Source organism: Kryptolebias marmoratus, linkage group LG12 (genome assembly GCF_001649575.2).
Source record: "Kryptolebias marmoratus isolate JLee-2015 linkage group LG12, ASM164957v2, whole genome shotgun sequence".
NCBI classification, from domain to species: Eukaryota; Metazoa; Chordata; class Actinopteri; order Cyprinodontiformes; family Rivulidae; genus Kryptolebias; species Kryptolebias marmoratus.
The window spans coordinates 21,641,699-21,659,020 of NC_051441.1; the positions used below are offsets into that span (position 1 = coordinate 21,641,699).

A 17,322-nucleotide genomic window follows, 5' to 3' on the forward strand; every position below is an offset into this window, starting at 1 on the left:
GTTTTTATGGGTGAGTTGGTGATATACAACCAGTATAGTATATATTTTAGGTCATATTTAGTCCCACATTAACCTAGACATCTGCTCGACTTAAAAATGCTCACTCTGGATCTTGCACGCTGAGAGAAGAACAGCATTAAAGAACTTTTTTTTTTTTTTCATCTGTCGATATCTTGCATGTTTAAATAGAATGGTAACACTCAATGTTTTTACTCTATTCTGTCTGATTTACTTTGAGAAAAAATACATCACTAAATACATTAGATACAGTTTTAAAACTTTAAAAGTGAAATGAAGTGGTTTGAAGCTAACATAAATCAAAAGAAAGTCATAAAAGGTGCTTGTTTTCAGAGTTTTGCATTATTAAAAATTCACACTAATTTTAAATAAATAATAAAAGATTGAAACATTACAAGGGTCTTGTGGTGTTCCAGACACAGAAATAAGCAAACCTCGATTTACGTTTGTTTTTGCCATTGGGGGCGCTCTGGGCTGTGTACGTGGGAGACGAGCGATTTCTGTCGGTGCTGTTCAGTTCCCGTTTTTTGGAATAAAGGTTGCCACGTGTTTCTTCCAGTAGTCTGCTTGAAGATTTTTTTTTTATTCGACTATCATACACAACAGAAATTTTGGCGACGAGGATGGGATCTTCAAGTTGGAAGGCACCGAGTCTGCAGACAGCGCGGCTCCATAGAGGCAACACGGGACGGTAAAAGCCGAGCGTTTTGGTGAGTGAAAGGACCGCCGAACCCGAGCTACAAAATGGCGTTTGGGAAGCCAGAAGATTTTCACTATGAGGAAAGTGAGGAAAGTTTTGACAACTACCGCGAACGTCTTGAGCAGTATTTTGCTGCAAACGACATGGACACTAAAGAGGAGAAAACTAAGTCGGTGTTTCTCACGGTGGTGGGGAAAAGATCCCATAGCTTGCTGATGGATTTATGCGCTCCAGATAAACCGTCGGAGAAAAGCTACGAAGAGTTGGTAGATCTGCTGCAGAGACTCTACGTACCAAAGACGAACTTTATTGCAGAAAGGTGCAAGTTTCACAGAAGAAACCAAAAAGATAACGAAACAAACAGTGAGTACGTGGCTTGTTTACGAAAATTAGCAGCTACATGTAAGTTTGGAACTTTTTTTAGATGAAGCCCTGTGTGATAGATTCATCTGTGGGGTAAAGAGCAGCGCCGCGCACACTAAAGACTTGCCGCTGCCGCTGGCTGTAGAAATGGCACTCTCCTTTGAGGTAACTAGGGACAGTGCACAGCAATTTGCACAGAAAGCTTTCAAGGCTCATGTAGTGGAAAAGAAAGCTAAAACAAAATGCCATGAAGCTGGGAACAATACAGCTACCGGGAAGCCCTGTTATCGTTGCGGTGGAAAAAGTCACAACTCGAATGACTGCAGGTTTAAAGAAAGCAAGTGCCACGAGTGTAAGAAAAAGGGACACATAGCCAAAGCCTGTCGCACACGCAAGGAGGGAGGCTGTTCAAGTACGATCAAGGGAACTATGCATCTGGATATTAAGAGGCGACCCAGCGCTCTCCAACAGCAGAGTGTCTGCAGGTGGCTCGATCCGCCGTACCCGGTTGAAGGTGCACCCAGGCATGCAGATCCAGGCAACAGGCACAAGTTTAAAAGGGATCCAGACGACGCCCAAATTCTGTCACATCCAGTCAGAGAAGACAGAGCAGCCAGTGATGTGGTGGGTCGGTGCAAGATGGAAGCGGCACCGAACTCTAACACTGTTCCAGATCTGACATTGGACAGTACAGATTTTGGTCTGTTTGAAATAATCACAGGTAATGGTGACATTGTAAAACCTTATTATGTGTATGTCAGTGTAAATGGTTCAAGAGTGAAGATGGAACTAGACACTGGTGCCGCAGTGTCAGTGATATCTGAAAAGTTGTATAAGTGCAGATTTAAATCAGTCAAACTCAGTTTAGCAAACTGTGTACTTAAGACGTGCAGCCAACAGTCATTACAGCTGATGGGAAGATTTTTGGCAAAAGTAAAATGTCAAGAAACCACAAAAAAACTAGAACTGTTAGTAGTAAAAGGAAAAGGCCCTGCTTTGATGGGTACAGACTGGATTAGCCAGTTGAAGCTAGACTGGTCGCAGGTGAATAGAATGGCTCCAGAAACAGTGGAAGATGTATGTGCTCAGTATGCATCAGTGTTCAACCCTGAGTTAGGCAAGTTGAAGGGTATTAAAGCCAAACTACATGTTGCTCCAGAAGCAGTGCCAAAGTTCCATAAACCCAGAAATGTTCCATATGCATTAAGTGAAGTGGTGGAAAAGGAACTGGCTAAATTGGAGGCAGAAGGAGTTCTTTCGCCCACTAGTTACAGTGAGTGGGCTGCTCCAATCGTGTGCATACCTAAAAAGGATGACAGCGTGAGATTATGTGGAGACTACAAGGTCACCATAAATCCATGGTTAAATGTGGATCAGTATCCACTTCCAAAAACACAAGATCTGTTTGCAAAATTAGCAGGAGGTCAGAAATTCACCAAACTAGACTTATCCCAGGCTTACCAGCAAGTCCAGTTGGAGGAAAGCTCTAGGCGTTATCTGACCATAAACACTCACAAAGGGCTGTATCAATACAACAGGTTGCCTTATGGTGTTGCAAGTGCTCCTGCGATTTTCCAGAAAATAATGGATCAAGTACTTCAGGGCATGGATGGAGTTATCTGTTATCTTGATGATATTTTGATAACTGGTAAAGACGCAGAAAGCCACCTGGCTAACTTAAAAGAGGTCCTTAAGAGGCTCGAAAGCTACAACCTTAGGGTAAAGTGAGAAAAATGTGAGTTCATGCAAGACAGTGTCTCATATTTAGGGCATGTCATTGACGCCACTGGCATTCATTCCTATGAAAGACAAGACAACCGCCATTCAGAAGGCTCCAGTCCCAAGAAACATAACTGAATTTAGGTAATTCTTGGCTATGTTAAACTATTATGGGAAGTTTATACCAAACGTATCGACTGTGATCCAGCCAATGTCAGCATTGCTGCACAAAGATGCAGACTGGATTTGGTCAGAAAACTGTCAAGCTGCGTTTGAGAATGCAAAGAAAGATCTTCAATCTGACAAGATCTTGGTACATTTTGATGCAGAGCTACCAATTATCCTAGCATGTGATGCATCTCCTTATGGAGTTGGTGCTGTAATCAGTCACCAAATGAAAGATGGAAGCGAAAGGCCGATTGCTTTTGCATCAAGAATGCTAACTAAGACAGAACAAAACTACTCCCAGATTGAAAAAGAAGCACTTGGTTTAGTGTTTGGGGTTATGAAGTTTCATGACTACCTTTATGGAAGGAAATTCATTTTGGTGGCGGACCACAAACCATTGCTAATAATTTTGGGACCAAAAACAGGTGTGCCTACACTAGCTGCTGCTAGATTGCAAAGGTGGGCTCTAATCCTAGCTGCATACAAGTACGAGATTCAGTAAAAAAGATCTGAGCAACACAGTAATGCAGATGCTTTATCAAGGTTACCGTTGAAACCAAATGTGGATGCGGTGTCAAACCCTATTTACAAAGTATCTTACCTTGATGAGTTACCTATCACTGCAAAAGAGATAGCAAAACAAACAGACAAAGATCCTGTCTTAAAGGTGGTGAAACAGTTGGTGTTAACTGGCTGGCCTAAACATGTACAGGATGAACTGCTGAAGCCATATTTTCAGAGGCGTTTTGAGCTTACCGTAGAAGACGATTGTCTGCTGTGGGGGTTACGAGTGGTGATTCCTAAGAAATTAAGGGATCAGTTGATTTCTGAACTGCATGAACACCACTGGGGAATAGTAAAGATAAAATCACTTGCCAGAAGTTTATTCTGGTGGCCAGCAGTAGATGAGTGCATTGAACAGGAAGTCCGGGAGTGTACCATTTGTCAAAAGCAGCGAAGTATGCCTTGTACTGCACCAGTGCATAAATGGAAATGGGCTGCCAGCCCCTGGGAGAGAATCCATCTTGATTTTGCTGAGGACCACAAACAGATGTTCCTGGTAGTGATGGATGCCTATGCTAGATGGCCAGAGATTATTCCTATGCATACCACTGGTCAAAACCATTGAAACACTGAGAAATTTGTTTGCTGCTTATGGGTTACCAAAAGAAGTTGTAACAGATAATGGTCCCCAGTTTGTTTCACAAGAGTTTGAGGCATTCCTAAAAAAAATGGAGTGCAGCACATTAAGTCACCTGCATACCATCCTGCCAGCAATGGATTAGCAGAGCGCTTAGTCCAAAATCTTAAGAAGTCATTAACAAAGAATCGAGCCGTAGGTGGTATGACACGTGAGCACTGTGTTGCAAATTTTCTTTTAGGGTACCGAAACACACCCCATACAACCACAGGAGCTATTTCTAAAACGACAGGTTCGAAAGGGATTGTCACTGATCAGACCCCAATTCTCTCAGAGAATGCAAAACAAAACAGAACCATCTCTTCCACGTGTTAGAGTTTTCACCGTAGGTCAACCTGTATTGGTTAAGAATTACAGGGGAGGGGAGAAGTGGTTGAATGGTGTTGTACAAGAAATCTTGGGTCCTGTAACTTACAGTGTGGAAGTGAATGGGAAGTGTGTTAAGAAACACGTAAATCAGATTCTCTGTGTAAATGGAAATCCAGCTCATTTGACACAAACGGACTCTAGTGCTGTACACTTTTGGAATGGTGATGATCTCGATACAACCAACGGTGTGGAGGAACAGACAGTGGAAAAAACTGTTGGGAGTCAACCAATAGACTTGCCACCATCTGCAGTCGAAAAGAACACTCGTCCAGTGAGGAACCGACGACCTCCTGATAGACTGAACTTGAAACTGCGACTCTAAATGAGGTGTTAAAAAAAAAAGAAAAAAAAAGAAAAAGAGAAAAAGAAAGTGTTTCTTGATTTCAGTTAATTGAAAAAAAAAGAGAAAAATGTTCTATGATTGAGAAGTAATGATGTTACAGGGGAGGAGTTGTGGTGTTCCAGACACAGAAATAAGCAAACTTCGATTTACGTTTGTTTTCGCCATTGGGGGCGCTCTGGGCTGTGTACGTGGGAGACGAGCGATTTCCGTTGGTGTTGTTCAGTTCCCGTTTTTTGGAATAAAGGTTGCCACGTGTTTCTTCCAGTAGTCTGCTTGAAGATTGTTTTTTATTCGACTATCATACACAACAGAAATCTTTTGCATTTTCCATGATAAGTCAGAAGTGTAACATTCTGAGCCAAACACAGAAACACAGACAGGAAGTGAATAGCAAACACAAATAGTGTGTGGGTGAAATAGTTCAGTGCATTGCAATTATTTATGTGTAAACTGACCCAAAACTACAACAGGTGTTTCATGTTCCAGCTTCCCATAGGACAAAAAAGTTTGATGAATTTGTATTGTTAACCTCAGTCATGAAAATTACTTCCCAAAGGCAGATGACTGACTGAGCACCTTAAGTACAAACCCTCATTAGCTTCACACCAAAAAAAATCCTTTTGCCGGGATTTGTCTCAAGTATTTTTCCTTACAAAACAAAAACAGGAAGAGAAGTCGTCACCATATGTAATTCTTTTTTACAAATATAAATATATCTTTTACACACACAAATTCTTTTCAACACGTGCACAAAGATGAAATTCTCAGACATTTTATTATACAAGGGTACAAAACTTAATTCACAACTACGCATTCTGATTTACAAGCACAAAAATATTTATGATTGGAATTTGTGCCCATTAAGGTGATGGAGCCAGGTGCAGTCGCAGTGTAAATATAAATTGTGATCTGTGCTTTTTTTGTTTGTTTTGTTTTTGTCCACATGAACACCAAGGCAGAGTTGGTCAAACACCAACACAGTGTAGAAAACTGACCCACCTCATTAGTGGTGGCCTGCTTGGCTTGCTCTCGTGCGTAGTTGCGATCATCTTCAGTGATCAGAGTGGCCAGGTCATAGCTGTGGATCCAGAGCCCAGAGGCTGAACTCACTCCCCCCAGAGACCTGCAGTGTTCTAACGCCTCCTCCCATGTTTTATTCTCCTTCACCAAAACCAGCTTCTCATCAATGCATGTAAAGGTATATGTCCTGTCACAGTCACGATTCCTCCATTTGTATTTTGAGGAATCCTTAAAGCCACAGTGTTGGTTTGAATCTGGTTCTGTAAAATTAGGCGCAGATAGAAAGATTTCAGCTTAAATGTGAAAAGAACAAATCACGTCATCAGTATCTTTGATGCTGCTATAGAACAAAGACTCAAGACTGAATTTGAACACAGGCTGTAAAGTCACTTTTACTGTAATTGTTCACCTGAGATTTTCAGTGTAAAATATGAAGCTGTTTATGTTATGCAGTTTTTGTTTAACCTTACAGATTTCTTCATGCCTGATCCACCCATAAATTAACTGACAATTATGCATTCAATATACTGCTTTTGAAAATTGTCTCTTAGCTTTTGCGCTTACAAGTGGATTTTTTTCTGGATCAGATTTTTCTGTTTTTACCTTATGCTGTGTAATATACAGAAGTCGAAAAAAGCGAATTACATTTACTGTATTTGTTAATGTAACTGAGTATGAATTTTGTGCACTTTGTACTTTTTGAAGTAATTATTTCAATCTATACTTTTACTTGATTGTATTTTATTTCAAGTATTGTACTTAGTTGCATTTGAAATCTCATCTATTACTGATGTTAACATAAGCATGTGAATTAAATTCTGGAGAAAAAATGTGTGCACCATAGCACCTGCAGTGACTGGATCTGTTTCTTACCAGTCAGTCGATGTATGATCTGGCTAGAAGTCATGACAAGCTGGGAAGCAGGAGTTTCCCTGTTAAATAAACCTATAGAGATTGTGTACATTGTGCCATTAAAGTTTGAATGGGAATATTTCTGTTATCAGTTACACTAAAACAGCAGCTGTCTGAATGTTAAAGTGATAGTTCAGCTATTTTGAAGAGGCTATTTGATCGGTTTAAAATTTGGTTCTGATAATATTTTGTACAGTGCACACATTTTTTACTGTAGTCTAACTGCAGCTTCTCTAGGTGGACACTGTGAGTGGTTTCAAGTTTTCAAGCACATTTTTCGTGTTTGCTGAAAGTTATGTCAGTTAAAGTTAAGTTTGGAGTACAGAGTTTTCCTAATCCCTCTGTGATAAAGATAAGTAAGACAGCATTCCCTTTATGCAAACTCCCGGTACAGTCTTTCTTTATGAAGAGACAACTTGAGTCGGCTCTTTACCCGATTATAGAAAAAGAAAGTTTTCACACATTACAACATAAGGGCATTATCTCAGTACAACAGTCAGTTGGGGAACTGAAAAGGTGATCAGTGTTGTAAAATGGTAAGAGCATTACCACATCAATGATTAACAGTTATTTTTAAAAATTGGATTTTGTCAAATGGAATGATTTTACTTTAAATGAGATTCATAAATTACACTGATAGGTGAAATTATAAAATAAAAAAATTTGACCCTCCCCACCCTGTGCACCAGATGCTGATTAGAGCACACCACTGATTGATGGGCATGGTAGACGCCTTTATAGTCGGGCAGGTTGCTGCTACAGTGTGTGTCTTTGTTCCTCCTGCTGCATGTCAGCTGTTTGTGTGGCTGGTGTTTTCTTGGGATCTGTTCATCTGAGGTCGTAAATGCCATTTTTAATCTGAGTGGCTGGGATTTGGTTGGTCTTTGGGTGTTACACCTGCTGTGTGTTTCTGAAGCGTGATTGCTATGCTGGCATTGCCGGCTGCAGCAGGAGTCCTTTGCAGTGCATGGCTTCTCCCTGCTTCTGACCTGCTGATCCACATGTTCCCCTGGTAGGCTGTGCTTCCACTTCTTGGTTAGCTGCCTGTTATTTAGATCTTTATTGTTTTCATTTAACCTGAATCCAGAAGTAATGTGCTCTTTATTTCTAGGCACGTGATAGGGCTGCACACTCTTGTGCTTAAAGCTCCAGCGCAGAGGGGCGCTCTGCTGTCTTGTCTTGGTTTGTGACAACTTTTAGAGTTTGAACTGCTTCTCTACTCACTGAGTTGCTAATAAATTATAATATTTTTGTAGAGCTCAGTCTGTTTCAAGTGCATTTTTCAAACTGTGGTGTTTTACTCCATTGGGAAATAATATCCCCCAACTGGCATTGTTGAGTTTAATTCAAACATTTAAATTTCTATCCCTTTCTGGTCACATCTCCGTGAGCAAGTACTGTCTCACTGTAGCCACAATAATGACCTCTAATCAAGAGCAGGAGGTCATTTAATAGTTTTTCTACCAGCTGTCTGTGGTTTGATCAACATGTTTTGTTGTTAAACTAGTTGGGCACTGTGAGATGGTCTGGACTGAAATGACAATTTATTCTCTTGGTGTATTAAATATCATGTGTGGGCATGTTTTATTTTGTAATTGCATAATAAACTGTGGAGAAATCCATTTGAGAAAAGTTTTTAGTCATTTGTGGTCTCTCCACAGGAGGGACACCCTCTTGCTGTAACAAATTAACATTGACTCAAATTTTTAATGACTGACTTTTACTTGAGTACATTTTTATACAGGTAAGTTGTGCTTTAGTTAAATTTCAACAGAGTAACTGTACTTTTACTTAAGTATGTTGTTTTAATACTGTTCCACTCCTGCTAACACTTAAAGAGTTTGCCTGGGTAAACAAGATTAAATAAAATGGTCCAGTCAAATTTCACAAGTCGGTCCAATTAATAACCTCTGCTTTGATTTAAAGATTATTGGACACGAGCACCCATCCAACATAAAGGAGATGCTCAGTTTAAACATAAAGAATGGACAAAGTCCAGGTTAGCTTGACCAGTATCAGGGAGACAAACCTGAAGAGACCTGACGCTGGAACAGATGCAAAACATGCTGGCACAACACACTGATTTTTGTGAGGGGTGGGATGTGAATAGTTATGCACATTCAGGGTGGTTTTTTTTTTTTTTGCTTGTTTCACAATAAAATTATTTTGTTCCATCAATACATTCTTTGTTCTAAATTGTAAGTCAACAGAACAGAAATAATGTCAGGAGGGCTAATTACTTTTGCAACACACTGTATAACAATTTGAAAAACATTGGGGCATTGAAATTAAAACAGCAGTGGTTTTCAAATCTCAGACCCATATTTGGGATTGTATTAAAAAAAAAACTTGCATCATGATGTGACTTGTTTATTTTGTGTCAGGTGCAATCAAAAGTAAAATGGAAGAGTGTAAACAAAATGTGTTAAACATAAAAGCTAAACATTTTAAATATTTAAATGACCAAAATAATAACATTTTCACATTCTTAGGTTAGTTCTGCTTACCATCAACATCCCAGTCATAGAAGGTTGCTTCTTTGTCTCCTCTGGACCACTTCCACGGACTTGTGTTATTGACTCGATACAATCCAATCCAGCCTTGGAAAGGGAAAAATGCCTGATTTTCTTGCTCATCTCTGATGGTGATCAGATCAGTGTGCTTCTCCCTGCAGATACTCTGAGCTTGAGTCCAGATTACCTCGACATCATATTGTATGAAATTCAGAAGTGTGAGACCTGATAGTTGTCCCCCGACGGGATGAAGGATGAGCAACAAGAAGACAAAGACTGAGATGTTCCTCATGTTTCTACCTTCTTTAAACCTGCAGTTTTACATTTTTAGAAAACATTCTTTAGTTAAACATTTAACATATTTTAATGAAATAAGCAAAATGCTGAAATGGATTGCATGTTTAACACAAAACGATCCTGCCAAAACTTTTTAACACTATAATCCTCCTATCAAGTAAATGAAGATTAACACTCATTGCTTTTCTCTAATTTGTCACTCCTAAAACATTGCAGGTACATAATTTGTGCTTAATAGTTCATACCTGAACACATCATCACTCATCTCAGGCTGCAGCTGTGGTGATTTGGCTTTTGCTGGGTTTTTGTTTTGGTTTTATTTTAGTTATCTGTGTTGTATTTTGGGTTTTGTTTCTTATTTTTAGTTTTCTGGTTTTTGTTTTCTTCTTGGTTCATTTGGGTTCCGTCCTCCTCATGTTTGTGCTTTCTATTCACTTCTCCCCAGTCACCCTCTTTCAGTTCTTCTGCCACGCCCATCTCCACCTGTCCATGATTGCTCCCATACACCTGAATCCACTTACCACAATTATCCTCTGCACTTTAAAACCTGGTCATTTCTCTCCATTCCCCGCTGGTCCATTGTTGTTTATTGTTTGTCGTTGATCGTTTGCTGCCGTTCCCTGTGTCTTTGGTTCCTTGTTGTTTTTCCCGTCGAGTCTTGGGTTTGTTTGTTCTCTTTGAGTTGCTGCCATGCCAGCTTTTGTTTTGTGTATTCTTCTTTATTTAATAAATTAGTTTTTTTTACTATGAGTCTTCGCTCAGGGTTCGCCTCCGTCACTACAGATCCTGACAGCAGCAGCAGAAAGAAGCTCTGAAGATCTGGTTCAGGGAGTGAGAATTTTCTGTCACACCATAAAAGGACTCCATTGACCAATCACAGCATTGCAATAAATCAAACTGAATATTCAGAGGAACCCTGCCAACATGTTTTTCACCCTGACTCTGTCCTCTGAGAGCTGTTTTGCATCATCTGCTGCATTTTGACGGGCATGGAAACCCATTAGACAAATTAAAGGCCTAGCATTCTTTGACGGAATGCAAACTGCCCACCACTTTTCTTAAAGTCATACTCAAAGTATTGGAATTGGAAATAATGCTCAGCTACTGATACATCAAATATTACCTCAATATTTGTATAACTGCATTGGCCAATGTTGATTAGCTGTGGAGAAGGGTCTGTTTTCTGTTTGTTTCTTTTTCTACCCTATAAAGCAACTTTCTCAAACTGATGCAATAGAATGCTACATTAGTTAGACCCGTTCAGCGACAGCGCTGCGAATGCCTATTGTATCTGTACTGTTTCTTATTATTACGATTCTTTGCGTTCTAGAATCGCTAATTTGGAGGTCTAAACATATTAAAAAAGTCACCAGATTTCACAAAAAATTATACCCCGCGAGAAATAACACGATTTCAATGAAATCAAAATGGGCGTGGCCAAACTGCTTCACAGCGCATCCTAAGATGAGATAGGACGAACCGTAAATCCTAGAGGTCTGGAAACGCAGCACATAGGTAGAACACCCCAAGTGACGAAAAAAAGTCTCTGGGAGGTATTCCCTAAAATGTACGGGGAGGCAGCCATTTTGGGTCAAAGTCCAGTTTTTGGTCATTTTTGATTTTTGCACACCTCGAACTTTAACGAACTCCTCCTTAGGATTTTGAGCGATTGGCTTCAAACTTGGTCAGTATGCAGTTAAGGGATGGGGGAGTAAAAGTTATCAAAATTGTGAGTTTTTGAGCATGCTGAAGTTGCGGAGCATGCTGTCTTTGCGCCATAAATTTCAAAACGATATAACTTTTACATGGAAAGACCAAATTGCACCAATTTTGGTATGAGTCATTCATGTTGGATTCCCGACGATCCTATGTGGTCACATTCTGACGTCATCAAAGTTCCGCCCCCTTAGAACAAGAAGTCACTTTTTTTACTTGAAAAGCTGGATCTCTCTAACCCCCTGACCTAATCAAGTTGATCTTGTGTCAGACAACAGATAACAAATTGGTCTGACTTGAATTATAGCACCAAGATGTTTCCCTGGAGGGCATGGCTGTGGCGGCGTGGCTGTGGCGGTGTGCCAAAGTCAGATGTAAAGCCGTTGCCATACGGTTGGCTTTAATTTCCACAAAATCCAGCCGAGCTGCACCAAACTCAATTCAGTTGATCGTAGTCCAGCCCCCAATAGGAATGTAGTGCAAAATTTGGTGGGCGTGGCTAAATTCCTCCACAGCAACCCATATAAATCTTTAAAAAAGCAGCCCCAGGCCATGTTTTATCTGACAATCATGAAACTCGGTACACATACCATATTAGGACCTACAAAAAAGTCTCTTGGAGCCATGGTCCAAACCTCACACAAAGTCGTCCATCTTGGTTTAAAGGTTGGATTTTAACCCCATTTTCAGTGATGACAGCTTCCGCATTTAATTGAACTCCTCCTACAGCTTTTGACATACAGGCTTCAGATTCTCTCAGCTCAGTCTTGAGACATTGAAGATCAAAAGTTATCAAAAGCTTTTTGCTACAGCAAAGTATGTGGGCGTGGCCAAGCCTCAAAATCTGACCATTTGCCATGAAACCTCACGGTGTAATAACTTCCACATGCAAGGTCACAGATTAATGAAACTTTCTGTGTGTCATAAGAGATCAGGACTGATCACATTAACGTGGTCAATTTGTGACATCAAAATGAAGTAATCTGTTTTCCTGTTGGAGGTTGTCTTTTTTTTATCTTTCAATCATACACATTTAATCCTGTGTTGGATGACAGAACAACATGATGCAGAATCCCTCTCTCTGCACTGACTGGTGCCTGAATAATGTGGGCGTGACAGAATGGTGAACGCCAATCCCTCACTGTTTGCATACGGTTGGCTCTAAATCACACATACATTATCCGATTTGCACCAAACTGGATATGAATGGTCTTTGTTAACCTCTGAAGAGGCCAATAGGATTATACTGGAATTTGACTCCAGTGCGCCCTCTATAATAGTCCAAGAGTTATATCTCCCTGATACCTCATTCGATCTGCAGGAGATTTTTTTGTGCATCACCAGTAAGCACTGTTGCACACATTAGTGTGGTAATTTAATGACAACACTTAAATCTATATGCTCACCAACTCAGCACACACACATGCTGTGTAGTAACACAAACTTTGTTTGGTTAATAAACAGTGATAAACTAAACAAACAGTGTCATCCAAAAGTGTAGAGGTTTAATGTTAGCTAATGTAGCATTCTTTCTCACCAGTAAGTCATTTATAATTAGCAAACTACTGTTTTTTTACCCTCATTTGTGAACAAGTCACCAAGATACTTTAACTCCTTCGCTTGGGGCAGTAGCACACTCTGAACCTGTAGTTCATAGTCCACCCTTTTCTGGCCTAGGACCTCAAATTTTGACATGCTCATCTTTATGCTATTTGTTACACACAATTACAAAATCCATCACCATAAACCTCTGGGTGGAGGTCCACCCAAAGACTCCAAGAAGATTGGGTACATAATCACAAACAGTCAAGAGTCCTTTCTCCACACCCAAAGGCACAGGAAAATATTACTCTTATCTTGTTTTCCTGTTTTACAGTTTTATCTGCTGTTTTGCTGCTTTTAGTTTTCAGCTACTGTTCCAATGTCATTAACCACTGTTCTGTTTATTGTATTTTATATAATGAACATTGCTTATTTATAGCATTCTTAATATGCTTTTATACTATTTTATACAACATATGAAGTTTTTTTTAAAGTGAAAACTCGAGCGCTCTTTAAATGATCCTTTTTAAAACTAGAACATGCAAATTTTTCTACGCTTTAGTTACAGTCAAATCCAACACTTGGGAAGCAGATATAGGTAGTTTCCTCCTTTATTTGGCTTGCTCACTGACATGTTTTTTCCTGTACATGCACAGCAGGATGCAAATTTGCTTCAACCATCACTTAGTTCCTCTTAAAACATGGCCCAATGAGATCTGCCATATAATTATCACTTGCATGTTACCATTTTAAAGTAAAATATTAAATTCTAAAAACATAGAAATTGTTTATATAATGTGCACCATCTCACAACTATTTTGTTTTGCTTTGTTCTTTACTCTTAAACAATTTTAATTAAAAGTCAAACTCAAAGTTGATTTAGATATCTCATATAAAAACTGCCTCAACTGACCAAAGTGCTTTACACAGAATAAGGCAAATGATCCCAAAATAAAAACATTAAAAATTAATGGCCTGGTATTCCTTGAATCAATGTACAGTATATCATCTGCTTCTTTGTTTGAGTTTCAAACTAAGACCATCTTGTGTTGAGAAATGATCGTGTTATGCCTCTTTTGATCAAATCATGAAGATAAGATTATCTGCTACCTCACGCAATATTTCAAGCTCTCATATGACTTGTGTCAGAGACTATATCCATGTACTTCTGGAGAGCTGATGTTTTAGGTCATTATTGATGCTTGATGTACTGATATCTTGTCTAATAGCAATAATTTTGAAATGAAAAAAAAATGAAGCAAATGGCTCATTTGCTTCATCTTTTGCCACATCAGGTGTAAATTTTGGATGGTTAAAAAAAACCCTATAGAATCATGACCATATAGTAAGTCAAAAAATAAATAAACAAAAACTTGGGTTTTGTTTTTTATGTTAAAAAAAACAATAGAGTGTATATATAGGACAATAGTAAATGGTCTGATTATTAACATGGCAGAAACTCCAAAATCATTTGAAAGTCACAGGGAAAGACCTGTCAACTTTTACAGTTTTAAGATAGTTCTGCTTACCACCAATATACCAGTTCAGAAAAGTTGCAGTCTCATCTCCTCTAGACCATTTCCATGGACCTGTGTTATCGTCTCGATATAATCCAATCCAGCCTTGGCCAATTTTGAAGACCTGATTTTCTTTTTCACTACTGATTGAGACGAGATCCATGTTTCTTTCTCTGCAGATAGCTTGGGCTTGGTTCCAGGTGACCATATAACCATCATGTGTGAAGTTCAGAAGTGTAAGAGCCAACAGCTGTCCACAGAAGGGATGAAGGATAAGCAGCAGGGAGATCAAGATGCAGATGTTTCTCATCATGTTTTCTGTTAATGGGCTTCTAAATACCTGCAGTTAGAATATTAGTTTTCTTTATTAAAAAATTATTTCAGTAAGGTATGCTATATCATTAGCTTAAAAGGGACAAATACTGAAAAAAGGATTTGATTCAGTTTAAATTTTTTACACAAATTGTTTAAAAAGCAAAAATAAACATAATAACATGCTTTACATATCTAATAAACCCATATTTTATTAACAAGGGAGCCCATTAAACATTTCAAATGTTTAAACTAAAATATTGTTGCATATTTAGGTAAAAAATATGTAACTTTGAATTTGATGATAGCAACACATCTCAAAAACATTGAGATGGGCAACAAAATGCTGTAAAAGTAATTGTTACAAATAAGGAACAGCTGGAGGAGAATTTTGTGCAGGGATTTTTCCAATATTCTTGAGACTTTTTGATGATATTATGAACTGTAGGTGATGTGACCTTTAACGTCTTCTCAATTTTCAGTTAAGGAATAACATTCTGAAATTGTTCCAATATTTTTAAACAGTTTTTTGTAGACTGGTGAACCTCTTCCTATCCTTACTTCTGAGAGATTTAAGAAAGTCATTTCAGCTGTTCCCTTCTTCAGGGGTTGCCACAGCGAGCAAAACTCAAATGAACAATTTGGCAAATGTTTTACTCCAGATGATCCGATGTGGATTCGAACATGCAACTTCAGGATTATAAGACCACGGCACTGACCACCAAGCCACCACAGACCTCACTTTTGAGAGATTTATATTATGCTCTTTTTATACCCAGTCCTCTCATTGACCTGTTGCAAATGAACCTAGTTCAGAATTAGAATCAGAATCAGGTTTATTGGCCAAGTATGTTTACACACACAAGGAATTTGTTTCCGGCTGTTCGTGTCTCTCTAGTAATAACAATATACAGATACTTTACATATAATTTACACATAATGAACAATATTCAGAAAGAAAGCAGTATGTCATCAGTATGCAGAGCAGTAGTACGACAGCAGCAGTAGAGGTAGTAGATTGTGCTTAAGATGCAGTAGTGCAGTAATGCAGTAATGTATCATTAGAGATTATAGATAGTTCTCTATGTTATAGAATATATGATCTAGCTGATGGATGACTGATGATCAGCTGTTGATGATGGTGATGGCCTGGGGGTAGAACCTGTTCTTGTGTCTGACAGTCTTAGTGGACAGAGTTCTGAAGTGTCTGCCAGACGGGAGGAGTTGAAACAGGTTGTGACCCAGGTGCGTGGAGTCTGTGATGATTTTCACAGCCCGTTTCCTGGTTCTTGTGTAATACAAGTCTTGGATGGAGGGCAGTGAGGCCCCGATGACTTTCTCAGCTGTTCTCACTGTTCGCTCCACCCTGTTTCTGTCCTGCCTTGTGGCTGATCCAAACCAGACTGTTATGGATGAACACAGGATGGACTCGATGACTGCAGTGTAGAACTGGATCAGCAGCTCCTGAGGTAGGTCCAGCTTCCTCAGTTGGCGTAGGAAGTACAGTCTCTGTTGGGCCTTTTTGAGGATGGAGGAGATGTTGGGCTCCCACTTCAGGTCCTGTGAGATGGTGGTTCCCAGGAACCTGAAGGTCTCTACTGTAGACACTGGGCTGTTGAAGAGTGTGAGGGGCAGCAGTGCTGGGGGGTGTCTCCTGAAGTCCACTCTCATCTCTACAGTCTAGAGTGTGTTCAGCTCCAGGTTGTTCTGGCTGCACCAGGACATCAGTTGTTCCACCTCCTGTCGATATGCGGACTCGTTGTTGTCACGGATGAGTCCGATGACTGTAGTGTCATCTGCGAACTTCAGGAGTTTAACAGACGGGTCATTAGAGGTGCAGTCATTGGTGTATATAGAGAAGAGCAGTGGAGAGAGCACACAACCCTGAGGGGCCCCAATGCTAATGGTCTGTGAGGAGGACATGATTTTCCCCAACTGCACCTGCACATTAGCAGCACTAACAGACTTGAGCTGAATAAATCAGTACTCACCTCAGGCCACACACAGCAGCAGGAGTTTGAAACTTTGATTCAGTTAGTGCTGATTCTCTCTCGGAGCACTCAGTAAAAAAAACAAACAAAAAAAAAAAAAACTCCACTGTCCAATCACAACGCTGCTCTAATCCTTGCTGGACATACAGAAAATCCCTGGTATAAAGTCCCTCACCAAGCCATAGTCATCATCCTGCCTCTATACTTCCTTTGAGCTTGGTTTTACATATTCTGCTGCATCCTCCCTACATGGACAAAACAGCACAAGACAAACAAGCTGATGATTGGAGTGATTTACTGACCATCCACACCTACCATAACATTAACTGGTAAGTTGCTCAGCACTCTCCTGACATATGTTTACAGTACAGATGTATGTTCACACAATCTGAAATGTGAACAAAACTAATTACTAAAAATCAGACGCAACTCATGCATATCACAACTGGACCTTCTCTCCCTTACATTATAAGTGGTTGCAGTTTTAGAAGCAGTGTTTCAAAGATCCGTGGCAGAGTCTCAAACTCAGGACTTGACAAATCAATCTAGACCCAGCTCTTTTGAGACTGATTTGCACTGAATTACATTTGTATGTTTCAGTGAAGAGTCGTGTGGCCCTGT

The 17,322-nt window shown here is 39.6% G+C and overlaps 1 protein-coding gene across 1 annotated transcript; it reads right to left on the reverse strand.

Moving 5' to 3' along the window:
- Window positions 1-4,219: 4,219 nt before the first annotated feature.
- Window positions 4,220-9,695, reverse strand: LOC112451485 (lymphocyte antigen 75-like). The gene is made up of 2 exons (XM_025010911.2): window positions 9,321-9,695; window positions 4,220-6,161 (listed from the first exon to the last, which is right to left on the reverse strand). Exons 1-2 carry the CDS (start codon window positions 9,616-9,618, stop codon window positions 5,677-5,679), a joined length of 783 nt encoding a protein of 260 aa, XP_024866679.2. The 5' UTR covers window positions 9,619-9,695; the 3' UTR covers window positions 4,220-5,676.
- Between the last annotated feature and the right edge of the window lie 7,627 nt (window positions 9,696-17,322).

Bases quoted from the DNA above. Each gene is read 5' to 3' on its own strand.
- LOC112451485 (XM_025010911.2), bottom strand. From the start codon at position 9,618: ATGAGGAACATCTCAGTCTTTGTCTTCTTGTTGCTCATCCTTCATCCC. The intron at 6,162-9,320 runs GTAAGCAGAACT...CTAATTTTACAG, and splicing joins CTATGACTGGGATGTTGATG to AACCAGATTCAAACCAACAC.